Source organism: Neovison vison, chromosome 1 (genome assembly GCF_020171115.1).
Source record: "Neovison vison isolate M4711 chromosome 1, ASM_NN_V1, whole genome shotgun sequence".
Taxonomy (NCBI): Eukaryota; Metazoa; Chordata; class Mammalia; order Carnivora; family Mustelidae; genus Neogale; species Neogale vison.
Window position 1 is genome coordinate 203,896,776 of NC_058091.1, and position 19,375 is coordinate 203,916,150.

The following is a 19,375-nucleotide window of genomic DNA, read 5'->3' on the forward strand; positions in this document are numbered from 1 at the left end:
CATTTCCTGTTCTGAGTGTGGATAGATATATGTTCCCTGTTCTGAGTGTGGATAGACATATGTTCCCTGACCAACTGACCACATCTGATGAACCTAACATCCAGTACAACAGACTCTACCTCTAGGACAGCCCTCCGAACCTAGTAGAAGTCTTTCTTTCCCAGATACTGACTTCCAGCCAGGATTGCTGGCCTGGCTTCCTGTTCATACACCAGGTCTGATAGAGCCCTGTAGTGTTCTTCCATGTACTGGTCTAACTGGAGCAACCCCTCGTCAGGGACCATCTCACCCATTATATCTTGGGCACTCTTTATTAAACAGAAAGTTTTCCAGTGTATCAGCCAATGAAATATTAATTAATTAATATTAATACTGCATTAACCAGATCCTGGGGGATTTTACATTAAAAGAGACAAGTACTAAGGCTAGAGACCTGGGTTGCTAGTCATTGGCAGACCTACCAAATATTACTCGTGTTGAAAAAAGAGAGAAAAGGTTCGGTGATAAAGAAAAAGGAAAGCTTGGATCCCCACTAACTTTGGCTTACGATTTCTGAGACTCCTTATTATATGTCATCAGGCTCTCCTTGGCTGTCCAGAAGAGCCAACAAGTTTGTTTTGCAATATTCTACTGTCAGGTACCGCACTAGTTGCTAAGGATGGGAAGCTTTCAAGAGATAGGTCTCGTCTAAAGGGATCTTATAATCTAGAAAATAAGACAAAAGCAGTAATACAGAGAGCAACATTATAAAATAAATGTTAATTACAAAGTTCCGGAGAAGCACAAAAGAGAGACCTTCATTCTCTTACCTCTCCAGCTCACAGGATTCTTTCCTTTTGTAATTTAAATTTGTGTGTGAAGCTGGGAGAAGGTGGGGCTAGAGAGTGTGGGTTGTAGGGGCAGAAGCAGCATGTACTCTGAGCACAAATCTAGCAAATGCCCCCTGGGTGTTTTCAGCTTCCATCGTGATTCCGTTTTAAATAAGAACCGCTGTCACTGCAGCCTTGGATTCCATTATTCTTTTATTAGCAACAGCAGTATCTGTTGGGTATCATCTGTGCGGCGGACACATTCAAGTTCCTGTAGGTAACAGAGGTGAAAAAGACAGTTTCTGCTCTTGTGGAGGTTGAGGTTAATGCAGCCACAGTAGCTGTGGTGTACGTATTGTTCTCACACAATCCCAGCGATGATGCTCCGACGCCCTGATACCTCAGGTTGCCATGTCAGAGGAATATGGGTATTGAACAGCGTGCCCTAACACAGTTGTCAATACCACTCAATCGGATGGTTCAGGCTCAGACTCAGGCAAAACGCTCAGAATTAGCCCAGAGGCTAGTTTTCACAGGGCGTACTCACAGGGTATACCGGCCTGAAGGCAAAGAAGAGGCCCTCTGCCGTCATTGGTGTCCAATCAGTATCAAATAAGCAAAATCACCCAGAGCAAATAATAAAGAGAGGGTTTCCCCATCCATCCAAAGGCCAGAAGAGAAGGGATACTAGGGTCAAGGCGGCCACTGGAGCTCTTTCCTTCTCTGCAGCCTGGAAGAGGCCCAGAGTAGCAGAGAGGTCTTAGGAAAGGAAGCATCTGGGTATCCCTGGCTGTCTCAGAGAGGAGGATTTGGGTGGCTCAAGTACAATTCTCAGGTATGCTCAAAATTGTCATGGCATGAGTCACTCAGTCGTGAACCTCGCATCTTATTTTCTCTTACTGGAGGCTCTGTGTACACCCTGCTTTTCAGATAAACTAGTGATAAACCATAGATCCCCACTAACAGATTCTTCAAATGACATCAAAGGTGACGCCTTTGTTTCTGAAGGAAAACCTAAAAATAGAGAAGAGAATGCACAAAAGCATCCCCTTGCCTTATTTTTTCAACATGTTTGTGTCCTTCTGGTGATAAGTGAGAGCAAGGATAGTCCCAGAAGACTCGGGAGCTGGAAGGGAACGGCCCCGCACACACAGGTCTCTGGGCAATTGTAAACACACAAAAAAACAACCATTCGCAGCCTGTGTAAAATCGTCTGTATCACCTCCTCTGAGTCCGCTCGTGCAGGGATATTCTGTTGTCACAACCACAAAGTGATCCTAGAGCTTGCTTTAACTTACCAGAACTTGTGTTCATTGAATTTGTTTACTTAATCTTATTAAAACAAATAAATAATGCTGTCAGGAGACCACCCAGCTCATTTCAGTGAGTCTCTCGGTGTTAGAAAGTATGACTGTCAAATTTGTTTGCTTATTCATTGATCCAGGGAAGGGTTAATGAGAACTGAGAACCTTTATTGAGCCCACGTGTATTAATCTGGCCCTATGGTGAGAACCAGAGATACCCAGTCCTTACAGAGCTCACTGTCTAGTGGTAAAGCAGACATGTGAGAAGATGAAATTGGAATAAAATATACCACCTGTTATTAAACACACAAAAAGAGTCACAGATAGAGAAGGGAAAGAGCTTCTCTTAAGTGCCCAGAAGAGCATGGAAAGAGCTTCACGAAGCAAGTGTTGGCATTGGGTAAGAGGTAACCTGGGATGACTAAGGTTTGTGTAGCAGAGAGCAGGGCAAACACAATCTTCTAGACAGGAATGAATGACACATACCAAAACGGCGTCGGTGCAAGACCTACCCGACTTGGGAAATGGCAGGAATCTCCCCCCTGATGAAACCCAGAGTGCTGGGGGAGAAGGGAGGGAACGAGTCTGGGGAAAGAGAACTAGTGGTTGTGGCCGCCTGGAGCCACCCGCGTTTATATGGAGAACAGTGATAAAATTAGATTTGCGTGGTAATGAGACCCTGCTGAAAGTGGGAAGGATGACCGGCTGGAAGGTGAGATCAGAAGACCAACAGATTAAGGGTGGGGGACGAATTAAAAAAAAATAGTAAGAGAATCAAGAGATGGCGGAGTCAAGGGTGACTTCTGGGTTTCCGGCTTGAACCGCTACGGTATGATGGGATGTTAGCTAGGAAAGGAAAGACAGGAGGGGAATGGATAAGGGGATAGGTTACAGTCAAGAAAATAAATGAGAAGAGATCAAGGGAATCCAGTCTAAATGAGGAAGCGTGGTGACTGAGAATGATAGTGCTGAGCTGATGATAAGTAGAGGCGGTGAATATGGTGGGAATATATTCCCGCTTCATGACTGACCGGGCACTGACCCAACTTCAGTAAAAAGGCGTTTACAACTAGATAAGAGCCCACGCGGAAACAAAAATAATGATTTAACCTATCCTTTCCATATACATCTTCTGTTGTTAAAATAAGGCATTCGTGGTTTTAAAAAGATGCTTCAGGGTGTTATTTTTAAGAATGAGTGCTCCCGATAATCTGCCTTTTTTGGTCCCTGTAACCTATTTGCAAGTAAAATGCTATAGTGGAAAAAGGTTAGTAGGTGAAGTTACATTTATATTTTAGACTCAAAAATCCTGCTTCGTGATCTTTAATTTACTCTTCTCTCTTTCTCAACCTTTGTTTAAAATATTAGTTCTGTCCTATCTTTTCCTTTCTTATATAAGAAGTCACTAACATCATTCATCCTTCAAACCCACTTCCAGCTTGATCATTCATATTCCAGCTTTTTATTTTTTATCTCATCTTTTATTTTTTTTTTAGCTTGCTTTATACAGATTATCAGGATTAACTGCATATTTTAGCATGCATTTCGATCATTATGTATTAAATGTTCCCTGCTTAGTATTTTACTTCAGATCTCTCCTGGATTCAGAATGTCAGGGAGCGTTTTCATGGCTAAGTGTGCCAAACTTTCCCATCTCAGTCCTGTTCCCGGCCAGCCTCATGATGCATGCTCTGTCCAGGTTCCAGAAGAGGTGTGGTGGAAGAATTCTTAACAAAAACATCAACCCACTGACCTATCCTGAGGCAGCCTGAATCATCTGATTGGCCTTAGAATCACCCTGATTTTCCATGAATCCTCCAGGCTAAGGTTGGCCCGGAATAAGACCAATGTCAAAGCCCAGGAGAATAGTGGAACAGTAGACCAGCATCCAAAAATGGGGAAAAAAGATGAACTTTGACCAAGAATTTTAAAACATGCTTATTTCAGATTTATAATATCTGACTCACATCCACAAAAGTTTCCCCATGTGCTTGACTACAAGGTTTCTGTTTTTCATTTTCTACCTTTATACAATCTGCCTAAAATACCACTCCTTTTTCCTTCTTCCGTGCTAAATCCTGCGCCCTCTTTCCTGCTGTTCACATCATGGCTGAGATTATACGGTCATGGCTTTTTGACCTTAAAGATTTCATGAATGCCTCGTTACTCCTGACAATCCCTATCTAGACCAGTACCCCAATTTTTAAGTATTCAATGATATAAATCTCCTGAGTTTTAACCAGTTTCATACTGCATTGTTTTCTAACTTTAAAATGATACATTCAAAAATGGTCAATTTGTAATAGTTACCTAAAAAGAACAAAATAATAACTGAGTTTTAACATCATGTAAAACAATAACATTCAAGGGTGAAAAATTACAGTTACAAAAATACTACACTAAGACTCTTCTATCTCCCTCTAGCATCTGAGCATTCTTTCCTGTTGTGCTTGTCCATCCATTAAGTCTCTCATTAATGCTGTAGATGTTTCTTAAGCTTCTGCCATGTGCCAGACCCTGGGCTAAGTCCTGGTCATACACAATGGCTAGTAAACAATCCCTCACCTCCAGGAGTTCACTCATGGGAAAAAACATACAAACAGAAATTCTTAATCCTATCTCTGGGAATCCATCTTTGTAACCAAAGGACCACAGACAACACCTGATGCAAAGTTAAGTAGCCCTTAGTAAATGTATATCAAGAGGTCTGGACCCCACTACCATTTCTGCCTCCAACAAGCCAGATGGCTTTGTTCCAGTATTGAAACCTCAGCATAAACTAACTTAAAAGTAAAAAAACGTGTTTTCTGTTCATTCAGCAAGCATGTGTTGAGCACTTTGCAAGTGTGTCGGCTCTGTTCTATATCGAAATTGCAAAAGTGAATGAAGGAAAGTGCTTTGTTACTTGCTTCATGAGCTGGCAAGGGAGACATATAAGTAATAATGGGTGATAAACACTCTAATAGAAAAAAATGTATACAATAAATGAGTACATGAAGAGGGAGAAATCAATTCCACCCTAGTGATCAGAGAAATGTACAAAGAGGAGATGATGTATTAGCTCTGCCTTGAAGGAGGACTGTCCCAAGTCCAGGAAAGAGATATTGGTGGGCTCATTCAGGAGCCCAGCTTGAGAAAAGACGTGAGGTATGGAAGGCCAATTGTGTATGCACTGTTATTCCTCCCCTCTGGAAGACATGAGGAAGGACCAGATGATCCTTGGTGGTCTAGTCCAGGATTAGAATACCTATAATTTTGGGAACGATCGCCATCTGAATGTTGATATGAAATAATTCCCACTAAAAGTCATGGGTGGGTGTTTCTTTATGTTCTATACATAAAAAGTCTTCAAATCTTTAACTGATGTATTTTATTTCCATTATTTAAAGATGAAAAATTGTTCAGTGGAAAAAAATTTCAAGTTGAATATTAAGATTATCTTTTGAGAAAAGGAATAAAATGAAACAATGAGAATCTCCAGCTCTTCCCAGCCTTTCCTCAGTAGGACTTAATATCTGGTTAGAATAATCATTAATAACCTGGAGGAATACAATGTTAAGGTTTATATTTTCTATTTTTATTAAAATTTTCACCACAAATGAATAATTTGGGGTAAAATTTAATTTTTTATAGTCTGTACTAGATATGATTTGCTTGTCTAATTAAAAATCTACCTACCGATTGTAGTAAATTTGCAGTATTTTAATTGTTTTTTCATTTCTGTATTAAGAACAAAGGAGAACTATGGAACAGGAAAGATAGTGCAGACGATCCTTACAGTTTTGGTAATTAAAACCTATGGAGAAATTTCTTGGCACCTGATCTTCCCCCAGCCTAAGTAATCTGTGCTAGAAATCACACACACACACACACACATACACACAAACTGCATACAATATTATAGGCCATTTCAGGGGTTTTTCATTTCACTTTGCATTGCCTGATTTTCTAAAACCTGACTGCACCAAACGGTATCCGTATAATAGGTTTTCGGTAATTGTTTGCTGACTATATTTTAAGTGAAAGAAGTCGTTCTCTAGGGCAGCCACTTCCCACCCTGGAGGGACCAAAACAGTAGCTGGGTAGCAGCACACAACCTTGGGAGGATGTTTACGAAATACTCTCAGAAACTTCACTTACAGACAGTATCCATTTCAATGGCATCTTCTTTTCCTGTGTGGATTTACTGCTTTCTAAAGATTATTCAGCTTGTTGGGAGTAGACGTTTATTTTCATAAAGCTGTGAAAGACAAGCACAAAAAATGATTTAGTATTAAAGAGAAGGAAACTACCTTTTCTAAGTTGAGACCTTTTTTTTCCCTTGGCTTTTGTGCGAACATGACATTCATGAAACTAATAGAGATAATTCTTCCATGTGTTCCTGACACATCAGCCCTCTGAAGCAAGGGTAACGTAGCTGTGCAAGAAAGATTGATTATTTGGAGTTAAAGAAAAACTAATGGGTGTTTATGGGTTTTTTGCAAAAAAAAAAATTGAAACTGCTGCTGTACCGTGGGTAGGTACAGAAAAAGAAATGATGAGAATATTTTTTTTTCTTAAGATTTTATTTATTTATTTGACAGAGAAAGAACATGAATGCACAAGCATGGGGAGCAGCAGGCAGAGGCAGAGGGAGAAGCAGGCTTCCCGCTGAGTGGGGAGTCTGATGCAGGGCTTGAACCCAGGACCCTGAGATCATGACCTGAGCCAAAGGCAGAGGTCTGAGCCATGCAGAGCACCCTGAAAATAGATATTCTTGAGGACTAAGACTGCCGACTTGGAAAGAGGTTGAATGTTGGAAGCTTTAATCTGTGATGGTGGTTCTCTAAAAGAAGCTTAATTTTATGTAAATAGCAGTAACATAAAATATGTAGCTTCATTTAATTGAAAAAAGGCCAATAATTTAGTTATTTCTTTTTTTACTAACAAGAAATAATTAAGAAAGGGAAACCAGTTTTAACCATTGTATACAGAAGGGATTTTGTAGATGATAACATAATGCCTAGGACGAGAAATGAGAGCTCCATGTGGCATTCTTTTTCATTTATATTCCTTTCAGCAACGAAATAGAATCTGTTCCCTACATCTATTTCATTAGAATTTTTGAAGCACCTGTCACCTATCATCGTCAGTTTATATGTATTTCAAGTTTTCCTGATGAACAAATGTAGTAATGCAGGGTCCATATGTCCACATGTCTGGGAGGGGAGAGTCCACGTGGTTTTTGGATTACCTGTCTGGACTCCCTTTCCCATTCATTGTTTGGAGTATGTCACCTTCTGTCAATCTAATTACTTCTCTAAGAAACGGCTGCGCTCAGCTCACTGCACGACAATCGCTGCCTTGTGAAAACATCCCAGAAGCCTGTGCCGTCAATTGATCTACCCCCAAAGTGTCACTCTCACATGGAGAGTTGAATTCGGTATACAGACTCACTCAAGATTTACAGAGTTCTCTGAGGGAAGAGTTTCTTCAGATACGGAGCAGGAGAAGCTGGTTTCAGTAGATCTCTTGCCTCCTCTTGACGTATAGAATCAATCTTTTCACAACACAGTCAGCTGAGAGACACTTACAATATATGCAGCCGGGACTTCCAGCCCCTGCAAAAAAATAATGATTTAAGTGCTTGCATTCCCTGACCAGCAACATTCGTAAAACTTCAGAGAAGCTTGCAAAGGCCAGGGGCAGAGATTTTGATTTTTTTTTTTTTTTCTAGAAAAAGGCCTGAAGCAATAATGCTTATTTATCAGCTTACAGTCCCTCTTTTTTTTTTTTTAAGATTTTATTTATTTATTTGATAGAGGTCACAAGTAGGCAGAGAGGCAGGCAGAGAGAGAGGGAGAAGCAGACTCACTGCTGAGCAGAAAGCCCGAAGTGGGGCTCGATCCCAGGACCCTGTGATCATGATCCGAGCCAAAGGTAGAGGCTTTAACCTGCTGAGCCACCCAGGCGCCCCCTAACAGTCCCTTTAATTTATACTGTTTATCGTTATGATAAAGACAGACTTGGCTGATCTAACAGTAATTCCTTTGTCATCTTTAAACAACTGTAGATTTTTAATATAATAAAGATAAGGGTTCCACATGCACACGATAGTATACAAGTTTATGCCATCACATCCATCTTCAGGGCCTTATATTTCTACCATAATCATCTGTTCTTGGCAAAAATGTGTTCTACAAGCTTTCAGCTGAGGATAATATTTTTGAACAATTTTTTCAATGTTCTAGTTAGGTGATTATAGGAATTTGCAACTCACTATTAATTTGCTCTTGGGTTTTGTATTCATATATCTCAAAATGCCCCCCTTTTTAAAATAATACAGTTCAACTTGAAATAAAACTATACATTTCAGTGTGAGAGATATTTCATTACTCAAATACTGGTGATTTCACTGAAAGATAATGTAGTCAGATACAAGAAGAATTTATAAGGAGAAAATGAGCCACTGTTTCCCGCCCCCCTCACTGCTGTTTCCTTTGTGACTTCATGCCATTTGCTTTGTTTGCTTAACAGTTTATATAATTCTTTAGGTACAAAATGAGCTCTCAGTTTAATGATTTTTTAATCCAAAAACTGGTAATTGCTTTATTGACTAATAAGCATTCCCACTCTAAAATCTGACCTCTAGAAATATCAACATTTTAGCCATATTTTCATACTTAAAGCTTTCTCAGCCCAACTCTTAAATTTTTCTACCTTAATTTATTTCAGCATTCACCCTGCTGCTGTAGTTGTATGTGAGTGAGAGTAATCTATTCCTCATCCCTCCCTGTACAAGTGTGGGAAAGCCTGGGCAGGGGAAGGTGGCCCATATTGCCCCCGGCAAGAGGCCAGACGTGTGGACCTTCTTGCTTGCCCACGCTGGTTTGAGACTTGGCATAAAGTCTCCCTAAAATGTTCATGGAAGACTTGTGAGAGATAATGAGTTAACATTTGTGGAGATCTTTCAATAAACTGTAATTGATGTTTGAATTTTTATAAACCAAACACAGTATCTACCCTCGAAAGCTTCATAAGAATATTTAGCACACATGTACGTGCCAGATGGATTGTAATGACAGTTGATAGGCCTCTCCTAGCCCTTGCGTTCTGTTGTCAAAAATCTGCACATCAAAACAACTATAATTTTTACAATATGATTAATTGGCTAAAAGATCCGGGTGCACATTGAAAAATCTACTGTCTAGATAAGACTATAAATTAATGTTATATAAGGTAAGACTTTAAATTAAGGGTTTATGTAAGAATATTCCTATCATGCCTTGTAGAAATATAGGCAGGTAAATTTTGAAAATCATTGATAATATTTTCTTGATCTGACATCTTTCTCTACATAAGTGAATTTTTATGAAAAATATGTGGATTATGATGCAAGACACTCAGGAATTATTCTCAAGGATATGTGGAGATCAAAGCAGAAACACATCATAATACAGCAAATAGTTATCACCCGGAAGAATAATCTCACGGTTGAGATAATGTTAACAAAACAGCCTAAAACAGAAAATTAAGTTAGTGACTAAAATTATTATTGTAAAGTATTGTAACATTCTTTGTAGTATTATTTTAAGAAACCCCCCCAGTTACTTATTCTGGGTAAAAAATGATGGCATAGATCCATGGTAGGGGGACAGGTGGCCCCACCAATTATAAATTCCCCAAGATTGTAAATGTATATATTATCCTCTTGTGTCAAAATATTCATTTTTAATATTCAAACATTATACCACATAATAAGCTGTAACCATATGTTTATTTGTTATATTATACCACTATAACATTAATAAATATTTACAGAGCTGCCGTGTATCATAGATGTATTAGAAGTGGTAGCTCTCTTAGTTTGATTTTAAGTGAAAATCTCCCATGCCTCAGAAACTAATTTTAAATGTTACATTTGTTACACATCGATAAGAGCCAAGGAGTTTAAATTGTTAAGACTGACACCCCCTTTCTAACTCATGTTGTTTTATTTATTTTCCCCAACTGCATGAATTAAAGATGGAGTGTTATCTCAGCTTTTGCTTTATTTGTACGTGAATTCTGTCTTTAATAAAGATGAGCTCTGCTGAGCTTTCCATTAATGAGAGACACATAGGTACCCAGCCCTTTAGAAACGATAGTGGTAGTACCAAGAAAAATCAGAAATGTTGCTAGTCTCTTAATAATTGACATGGCAAGCTGGTGATTAATCAGAAGTTTTATGATCTCTGAAAGATAACATTAGCTCTGTATATCAGATGGTGTACAATTAATTTGACAACCATCCGTTAAAGGGGAGAAAAAGAAAAAAAAGAGGGAAAGTAAAACTCAGTACTCCTGACTCATACTTTTTCTGTTACATTGTTCCACTCGTGTTTATATGTCTGTGACAGCTGAGACTAGACCAGTCCTATGTTCAGGAGACAGGAGGTTCAGGAAAAGGCACTGACTTTTCACTTTCATGTGTCAGCAGACAGGCTCAGGGTGATCCTACTCAGCTGGAACCAGAAGGAACTTTTGCTACTTTGGTAGTTATTGACGTGGTTGCCTATTTTCAGTGTTCTCTGGCTTCCTTGCTCAGCTTACAGAAAGTTAAGCTCAGCCATTTTGACTTTTCCTTCAGCCTGTGTTTAGGCAGATAGCTTCTTGGTATTATCAATCTCGATGCAGATTTTCCCAAGTACAGACTTCTAACCAGACTGGACAAAGGTGATTCTCATTATGATCACAGTGTCTGGACGTTCTTAATGGGTGCTTTGCAAGAATATCACCTGGGTTCTCTTACGGCCTTTTGCTGTCACGCGCACATCCAAAGGGGTGCCAGGACACCAGGAGCACCAACCATTATGTTAAACTCAAACTAGAGATCTGTTTCCATTTCTGCTTTTGTCACAGTCGCAAATTCCGAAATCATTGTGTAACGCCCTGACTTCTAACTTTCCTGTGGGAAGATGGTGTTGCAATTTGCCACCTTACTTGTATTCTTCTATAAGTGTCTGTCGTTAGATATTTGAAGCACATATGACTTTCGTACCATGAAATTTCAGCCCTTGTACTGTCTTTGTTCATTGATTGAATTTCGTTGTAAAGGGAATATTGCCCTTTTATTTTTCTGTAACTAGTAATGGGTATGCTATTGAAATCACTCCCGGGGGGTTTCCTCTGTGGTTCCTTTACCCTAATGTTAAAAAAAAGCGTATGTAATAACAACCTGAAATACTGGACAGCTTGAACTTCTCTAACACCCCTGAATGTCTCTTACAGCCTCTGTCTAGGTTTGAACTTTCCAAATTATGTATTTCAGACGTTGAGAAAGAAGGGCCTTAATGGCTGTGACAGCCCAGATCCCGATGCAGACGATTCAGTAGGTCACAGCCCTGAGTCTGAGGACAAGTACAGGAAAATTAACGAAGATATTGATCTAATGATCAGCAGGCAAAGATTGTGTGTAAGTACTCGGAACACCCTTCATTTTTTTTACTCTTGATATTTCTCTGAACCTGGCAGGCCTTGAACAAGAAAGAAAACAAAGGCTGTGAAAGCCCCGATCCCGACTCCTCTTATGCACTCACCCCACGCACTGAAGAAAAATACAAAAAAATTAATGAAGAATTTGATAATATGATCAAGAGTCATAAAATTCCTGTAAGTACCGAAGGTAGATGGCTGGTCCGCTGATAACCTGCTGCAGTAACATCCCTTAACCCTTTCAGTGATGACTTTCTCTACGAAGCCCTAGAAAGTCAAACCGATAAAATAGCCATCTCATCCCACTGGTAGTGCGTTTAGAAAGCAAACCCTAAGGGGTGCTGAACTTAGGTAATCTAAGAGTTGCCATCAAGAATTTCATCCGGAGGCAGAAGGTATTTAGGCAGAAGAGACACACCCTGAATTTACACCATCTTTAAACACACGGTTCACACAAATCACATGCACTGGTAAAAGGCTGGACTCCCCTGAACGAGCCGGAGGATTTACTGTAGTATATACACATATCCGTCCTGAGCCCAGGTACATGAGTAGAACCACAGTTCTCCCACGATCATCATCCAAAGGGAAGCTTGTTTCTGAATAAAGCTTCCGCCCCTCTCCCTACACATGACATCCAACAGCAGCACTGAAGGGTTAAAGCTAATGCTCGCTGCAGGGAAACAGACTGCATGAAAACCTAATGGTAAGATTTCAACGTATCTGTGTGCTGGGGTGATTTGAAAGCTTTATCAGAAGATTTGCTTTGCCTACACCAACGTTTCCCATGCTTTAACATTTGGCTAAGTTTTTGTCTTAACCAAGTCAAAGGATGTCTAACAATCAATCATATGCCTTGCCAGATATTTAAGAGAAATAACTCCGCATGTATTATTTTGTTTGCCCACATAGAGAGGGGAAAAGTACATACCTTTTTTTATACTCTGTCATCAGTCAAGTGATTTTAATTTTGTGACATCGAGTGATGCAACTCAGAGGTTCACGTGCTTTCTGAATAACTAATGTTAGAGTCTGAAACCCTCATTGTGTACCAGCTCTTCAGGAGGTAATTAATTCCTTTCTCAAAAAAGAACATTTTTCATAAGTTAGCAAAACACCCTCAACTCAAGTGAAAATATGCCTCAGCAATTACAAGTGCAGATATTTGGGGACGAGAGCTCTAGGCCACGTCCACATTTGCACTCACAGGATAAATTAATGCCCTACACGTAGGAAGTGGACAACCAACCTGTGTTGAATTAAATCGAACACTTTAAAACTCATTTATATAAAAAAATAAAATAAAACTCATTAATAAAATGTATGAATATTAAACTTTCTATCCTCATAAATATGTCTGCTTCTTTTGTTAAATGAAATAGTGTCAGCAATAGAGCTTTTGTGGAATCAGAATTACTAATACCCAGTATTCGTGTATGAGCCACTTAGCTAAGTGGCTCGAATTCTTAAAGGTTTCATAAAACCAAGTACTACCTACAACACATCCACAGTGGGCACTCGATCAAAAATAAAACATTTTCCATCAGACACAGCGATGCATACATCGCTATGCATACAGAATTCTTAAACGATAAAATGCTTATTGAGATTTTATCCTGCCCAGAAGAAGGAATCCCTTGCCCAAAGAAACCTCTCCTTTGGGCCAATTTTTAATTCTTATGGGCTGAATTTCACTTACTATAGAATACACTGCTTTAGAGCTGCTAGGCATAAATGTTTGTGAAGATGAGACTGTAGGTGTCTCAAACGGAAGGAATCCCCTGTCCAGTTAAGGAAGGGCAGTATATGCAATACTGCAGATCACGGTCCATGGCCGTGATCCTAAATGCGTGTGAAGCTTTAACCCCTGGAGGCTCTGGGAGAATGCCTGTATTTGCACACTGGATCTTTTCCCCATGCTTTAGGAGAAGGAGGTGTGATGCATAACCTCGACTCCCTTACAGTATTTCATCCTGTCCTGCAAAGAGTTCAAAATCAGGATACATGATTCCTTAAGAGGTGCAGTGGTGTGTGGCGGTGGATGAAAACCACATGAGAGTTTATAGGGCGGGCTGTGAGAAGGACTACACAGCTCCTAGCTGTGCCTCTGAGTCTTCGTCTCTGTAGTAAGTGCTTCAGGCTCCACGATGAAAAGTCCAGTTTTCGCACATCGCTTTCAGTTGCTGGAAGTAAATTTTGTTGAAAGTTTCCACAGCTGCTAAAACATTTGCAGCAGGGCAAGGACACTCTGCCCTTTGTATGTAGAGAGTGTCTCCACCTCTTTAAAAACATTACAAGACTGTTCTTCTAATTCAGAGACCCAGTTTGAAGAGTTTCCCTTTTAAAATAGAAAATTTAATATTGCAATCACCTGTTAGGATTTAATTTATGCCCATATTCCTCAATTACATGAAATAATTCACGGATGATTTGGAATCTTGTTGACCAGCATTTCCTCATGTGGGGTTTGCCACGGTTCATGCTGGGCCTCACAGCAAGAAAAAAACAGTTCCATTTGAGGAACCAGGAATTAGGAAATGGGCTGAGGGAAGGAGGCGTGGTTGCAAGACCGGTTGAAAGTGAACGGGAAGGGAGGAAGTGGAAATGTGTTTTCTTCAAATAACAGCCTGTGAAGAGAGAGAAATACTGCTGTACATAGAATTAAGGAAAGAGTTAAAAGGAAAAGCTCTGGAGATTATTTATCTACTGAGGAGGAATGCTTGCAGGAAAGAAAAGATCAAAGGCACTGGTGAAATGGGGCCACAAGGGTGAGCTACTCAAAGAAGGGAAGGAGGTGGGGGCCAGAGCAGGACAGAGTTGTAGGTAGACCCATGACCTAGTTAAGGCGGTAGAAGTTACCTATGTGACCACCTAGTGATTTCTGTGTTTCCTACTGAACTTAGCTTCTATAGGTATTAAGGTGAGGGAGTAGGTGCTGGAGAGAAGACCAAGAATGATGAAGGTGTAGACCTTGTGAGAAATTGGGGATGGGAAAGGAAAGAGTGAGTACAGGCCAGGGTTGTCAGACAACCTTGAGGAAATTCGGATATCAGCAATTGGAGTCGTGTGATTTCTTTTCTCGGTTGGTTTTTAGCAGCCTGGTGATGGTTGATTGAAAGGGAGTATCATTAGTGGCCCAAAAAGGAGATTCAGTTCAGTCATTCACATTAAATGAAAGAGGGCCTATTAACTAAAAATATTTTATTAAAAATATTTTATTTAACTTTTTATTGGACTTTTCCTTGTGGTAAGTTTAGGAAAATAGTGGGTTTTGGGTAAGAGTTCAGATACTTTCCTGACCACGATGACTCACTTCAGTAACCATGATCAGTTCGTTCAAGGGTAGACACTAAAAGCTTTTTGCTCTTTTGCCTGAGTATCGGAAAGCAGGGCTGGCATTGGGGGCATGTGACCTGTGCAGTTACACAGGGCCCTGCTCTTGTAGGCTTGGCCATCGCCATCTTGAAATTCTTCCTAATATTTTTTTAAGGTTTTCTTTATTTATTTGACAGAGAGCGAGGTAGTAAGAGCAGGAACACAAGCAGGGATAGTGGGAGAGGGAGAAGCAGGTCTCCCGAGAGGCAGGGAGTCCTATGAGGGGGCTCGATCCCAGGACCCTGGGATCATTACCTGAGCCGAAGGCAGACACTTAACGACTGAGCCACCCAGGCGCCCCTCTTCATAATTTTTTAACAGGAGCCACACATTTTCATTTTAGCCTGGGCCCTGAAAATTACATAGTAGTCCTGCCTACAGCATTTTATTCAGTCACCCCAAATTCCCTCTTCCTACCTGTCTTGAGTGTTCTAAAATTTGGAGCCCGTCCCTGAAATATATGCAAGTCGGGAGCTCTTAACTACTCTCTGGCTTCCAATTTTTAGACAAAAATTTTTTAAAAAGATGCTTTTAAGTTCCCTAATTTTTAAAAATCAAGAAGAAAACAAACAATGCTAAATTCCTCTAAACATCTATGCACTTTTGTAGCCTTTGCATTCCCTAAAATGTTTAGAGCTGGTTAATCTCTTTATGTTTGCAAACAGCTCATATCTCAGATCAGGTCAAGGGACATTAAATGACCTGCCCGTTTAAATAGCAATTTATTGCACAACAGGATTGCAACTGAGATTTCTGATATAAAGCCTGTTGTTCTTTCTGAGCCTCTGAGTTACCTCCTCAGTGTGGTCATTTTTAAACTTATAATTCAACTTTAAAATTATTTAGCCAGTTCCTAATACAGATAAAGAAACGAAACAAAAGATAGAATGCCAAAGATATTAGCATATTTTATAAATGTGATTTTTTAAATTTTTTTTTAAGATTTTATTTATTTATTTGACAGACAGATCACTAGTAGGCAGGGAGACAGGCAGAGAGAGAGGAGGAAGCAGGCTCCCTGCCAAGCGGAGAGCCTGATGCAGGGGGTGATCCCAGGACCCTGGGATCACGACCTGAGCCAAAGGCAGTGGCTTTAACCCATTGAGCCACCCAGGCGCACCTAAATGTGATTTTTTAAATATGCTTTGGTATCAGAGTTATATCTAATTGCTATTTAACCAATCACAAGAGAATTTCATACTTACCAAATTGTTTACAGCCCAGAATGCTGGAAACTGAATAATTCTTTGGGATGATGGTCAGAGGAAGAGAGGAGTAGAGAGATTTTCACTGAACCAGTTATTAGGGTGGTCCAGATTTTATGAAATAATTATTGATAATTTTTCTTAGTTTGGATGTGCGTGCAGTCAGAGGAAATGGGCTTTGCTGTCTACTGAGACACAATCAACACTCGGTAGAATATTCAGGAGAGAAATAGTTTTATAGCAGATCCTTAAGTATTCAGTCATAGTTAAACATTTATAAGTAGTAATAATGAGTACAGATAAAAAAACACTTGTAGGGGCGCCTGGGTGGCTCAGTGGGTTAAGCCGCTGCCTTTGGCTCAGATCATGATCTCAGGGTCCTGGGATCGAGTCCCGCATCGGGCTCCCTGCTCAGCAGGGAACCTGCTTCCCTCTCTCTCTGCCTGCCTCTCTGCCTACTTGTGATTTCTCTCTGTCAAATAAATAAATAAAAAATATTAAAAAAAAAAAAACACTTGTAGCTAAAAGATAGCTTTAAAATACCAAACCTGAGTAAATACGGAAGAAAGGGGTCTTGAAGGCTTATTTTTTCCCAAGACCTCAGTCACACCCTGGCAGTTAGGAGCACAGAGCTCCCTTTAACATGGTTCCTCAGCTACATGTCATGAGAACCCTTTTAGTTCATTATTTTCATGGTTCACAATAATAAGCTGCTAACATTCATGTAGCCCATACTCACGTCACAGTATGATTTCTGACTGCAGTATTTTATTTCTGTCCAAAAACTTATACTGTGTTACACAGTGATTTAATGGAAAAAGCAACAGGCTCAGTCACTTACTAGTTAGATGACCTTGGGGCACTTAATCTCACAGATTTAGAAAGGAAAGGATTATATCCATAGTGAAGGGATGTTGAAAGGGTTGGATCACATAATGTATGTGAATTAAATAGTGTGGCGCCTGCTCAGTAAATAATATACAGTAAATTGTAAGCTTGTATTTTCATATTAGTACAGTGTCTTCCTAAAACTTCTTTGATGAAAAATATTCAATTCATATGATAAAAATTAGATGAAGTGCTGCGTTTCCTGACAACAAAAGAGCTCTAGCAGCTTGATGAAAGGGAACTTTATTCGGCCAACATCATAAGTGATGTTACAAAGGAAAGAAAAGCAAGAGAAAGAGATCAGGAGAAGGATGGGGATAGGACAAACTGCACAGTTAAATAAGGTAGACAGGGTGGGCTTCCTTGAGAAGGCCAGATTTTGAGCAGTAAATTGAAGGAAGTGCTGGAGTTAGCCGTGGAAATGAGGCAAGAATGAGTGAGTGAGGAAGAGGACAGTAGGAAATCAGATCATGAAGCCTGGTGAAAGCTGGGATTTATGAGGCCTTATGGAACATTGGAAGAAGTTGGGCTTTTCTCTGAGTAAGGTCGGAGCTTCTCACAGAGTTTGGAATAGAGGGGTGTCATCATCTGATCTGTGGTTTTTCTTTTTTTTTTTTTGATATGTGCTTTTAAAGGATCAGTTTGATTGCTAGGTTGAAAATAAAAAGAAGGAGGGCAAGGATAGAAGCAGGCAACTTGTAGGAGGTGACTGCAGTTATCAAGGCAAGAGGTGATGGTGCTGGAATCAGAGTGGTGGCCATTAGAATGAGAGGTGTTTGGAGAGTGGATATATATGGAAGTTAAGCCAATAGGATTTCTGGGTAGACTAGGTGTGGGAAACAGTGAAGATTCTTCAGGGGGAACTCCCAAGGATTTTATTCTATGCCATTGGAAGCATTGTCATCAGTCGGAGATGAAGAAAGGTATGAGTGGAGCTAGATTGGAGTTGATTTGGAGATGTCTATTAGACATTCAAGTAGAAATATTGAGATTGCTGTTGGATATGCAAGGCTGAAGAAGGAGAGAGATCTGAGCCACAGATAAAGAACCATGCCACTCTTAAATTCAAAGATCAGGGAGAAATGAGAACCGGCAACAAAAGCTGAAAAGGAGCAGCCATCGAGGTAGGAGGGAGAGTCCAGAGTTTTGAAAGGGAAGAAAGTTTATCAAGAAGGAGTGACTGCTGTGTCCAAGTTAAGGATTGAGGAGTTCCCATTGGATTTCTCACCCTGAAGGTTAATAGGGACCATGACAAGAGGATTTTCAGTGAAATGGTTGGAGGAACACTTTTTAATGGAATGAGTTGAAAGAAAACAGTATGCCATATTTACAACCCAAATTACAAAAGCAGAATTGCCATTGGTGATACAATTTTCCAAGATGGTGAACAATTTTTAATGAAGTTCCTTACATAGGAAAGTAGAATATTCCCTCAATGCACACAGTAATTGCACTTCTGGAAATTTCAGTATATAATAAAATCCATGTTTCAATGTATGAAAATACCTTGTGTTTGTAGAACAAAGTTAGTTCTGATTCACATCATTATCAATGGGTTTTTTCACACAGATGAATTGTCCAGTGGTGGCTTTTCAAAATTGAATAGGACAAGAGATGATTGTCCCACATATGACGGCATATAGAACACCTGCCTACCTACCCTGAAAATACCAGCCACACCCCCAATTATTGTGACACCCCAAAACTGCACCACAGATTTCCAAAGTGTTCCCTAGGGAGGGAGTTCACCCTTGTAGAGTACCACTATTCTAGATCTAAAGAGTCACTATAATGGCTTTGGGGAGAAACATGGTCATTGAAGGGAGTTTAGTAGAAGAACTGTTGGTAGATAGGTAGAGTTCAGTGAAACCCAAAGGAATGGTGAAGTATATTACAGCTTGCAACCTGGAACCTGTTACCAGCTTTTAACCAGGCCTAAAGGAGCAAGAGGACGCAAAAGATACCAGCAGCAGAGCAAGATCTGAAAATATAGAAGACATGACACCAAATGAGGTGTGACCTTCATGAGCAGAATACAGCCTCTGCCAACCTGTGGCTCCCCAGGGAGGATGCTATAGGAGCCAAATACCCTGACTTCTCTCCTATTCTCTGTACTTCTGCCGGTGCCTCCCCTGGCCCAGCTGAAGCCAGAGGGCAGGGGGAGCCAGGTGGATAAGCCTGGAGACTAAGCCTGCCAGGCCCAGAGCAATGAAGAGGTTGGAGAGCGGATCTGGAGGGGCAAATAGAACCTCCCACAGTTGTTTACCTTTGTTTTCTTAGGTATTCTAAGTAATTCTTATTTGGCTTTTTACTACAATGCAATATTTCATTCAGTCTACAG

The 19,375-nt window shown here is 40.1% G+C and overlaps 1 protein-coding gene and 1 long non-coding RNA gene across 10 annotated transcripts in view; one reads left to right on the forward strand and one right to left on the reverse strand.

The window, feature by feature from the left end:
• MEF2C (myocyte enhancer factor 2C) overlaps positions 1-19,375 on the forward strand; it is a 161,098-nt gene that overhangs the window by 109,550 nt on the left and 32,173 nt on the right. For 8 of the 9 annotated variants that reach the window (XM_044265823.1, XM_044265837.1, XM_044265818.1 and 5 more), the window contains one exon: positions 11,403-11,546. In XM_044265823.1, coding sequence (XP_044121758.1) covers positions 11,403-11,546 — 144 coding nt within the window. Of the gene's footprint in view, positions 1-11,402; positions 11,547-11,605; positions 11,744-19,375 lie in introns of all 9 variants that reach the window. The other variant, XM_044265873.1, reaches the window with a different exon arrangement.
• On the reverse strand, positions 1,005-6,338 carry LOC122917694. Its single transcript, XR_006386439.1, has 2 exons — positions 6,254-6,338; positions 1,005-1,080 (listed from the first exon to the last, which is right to left on the reverse strand). It is a non-coding gene; the product is annotated as an uncharacterized LOC122917694 (long non-coding RNA).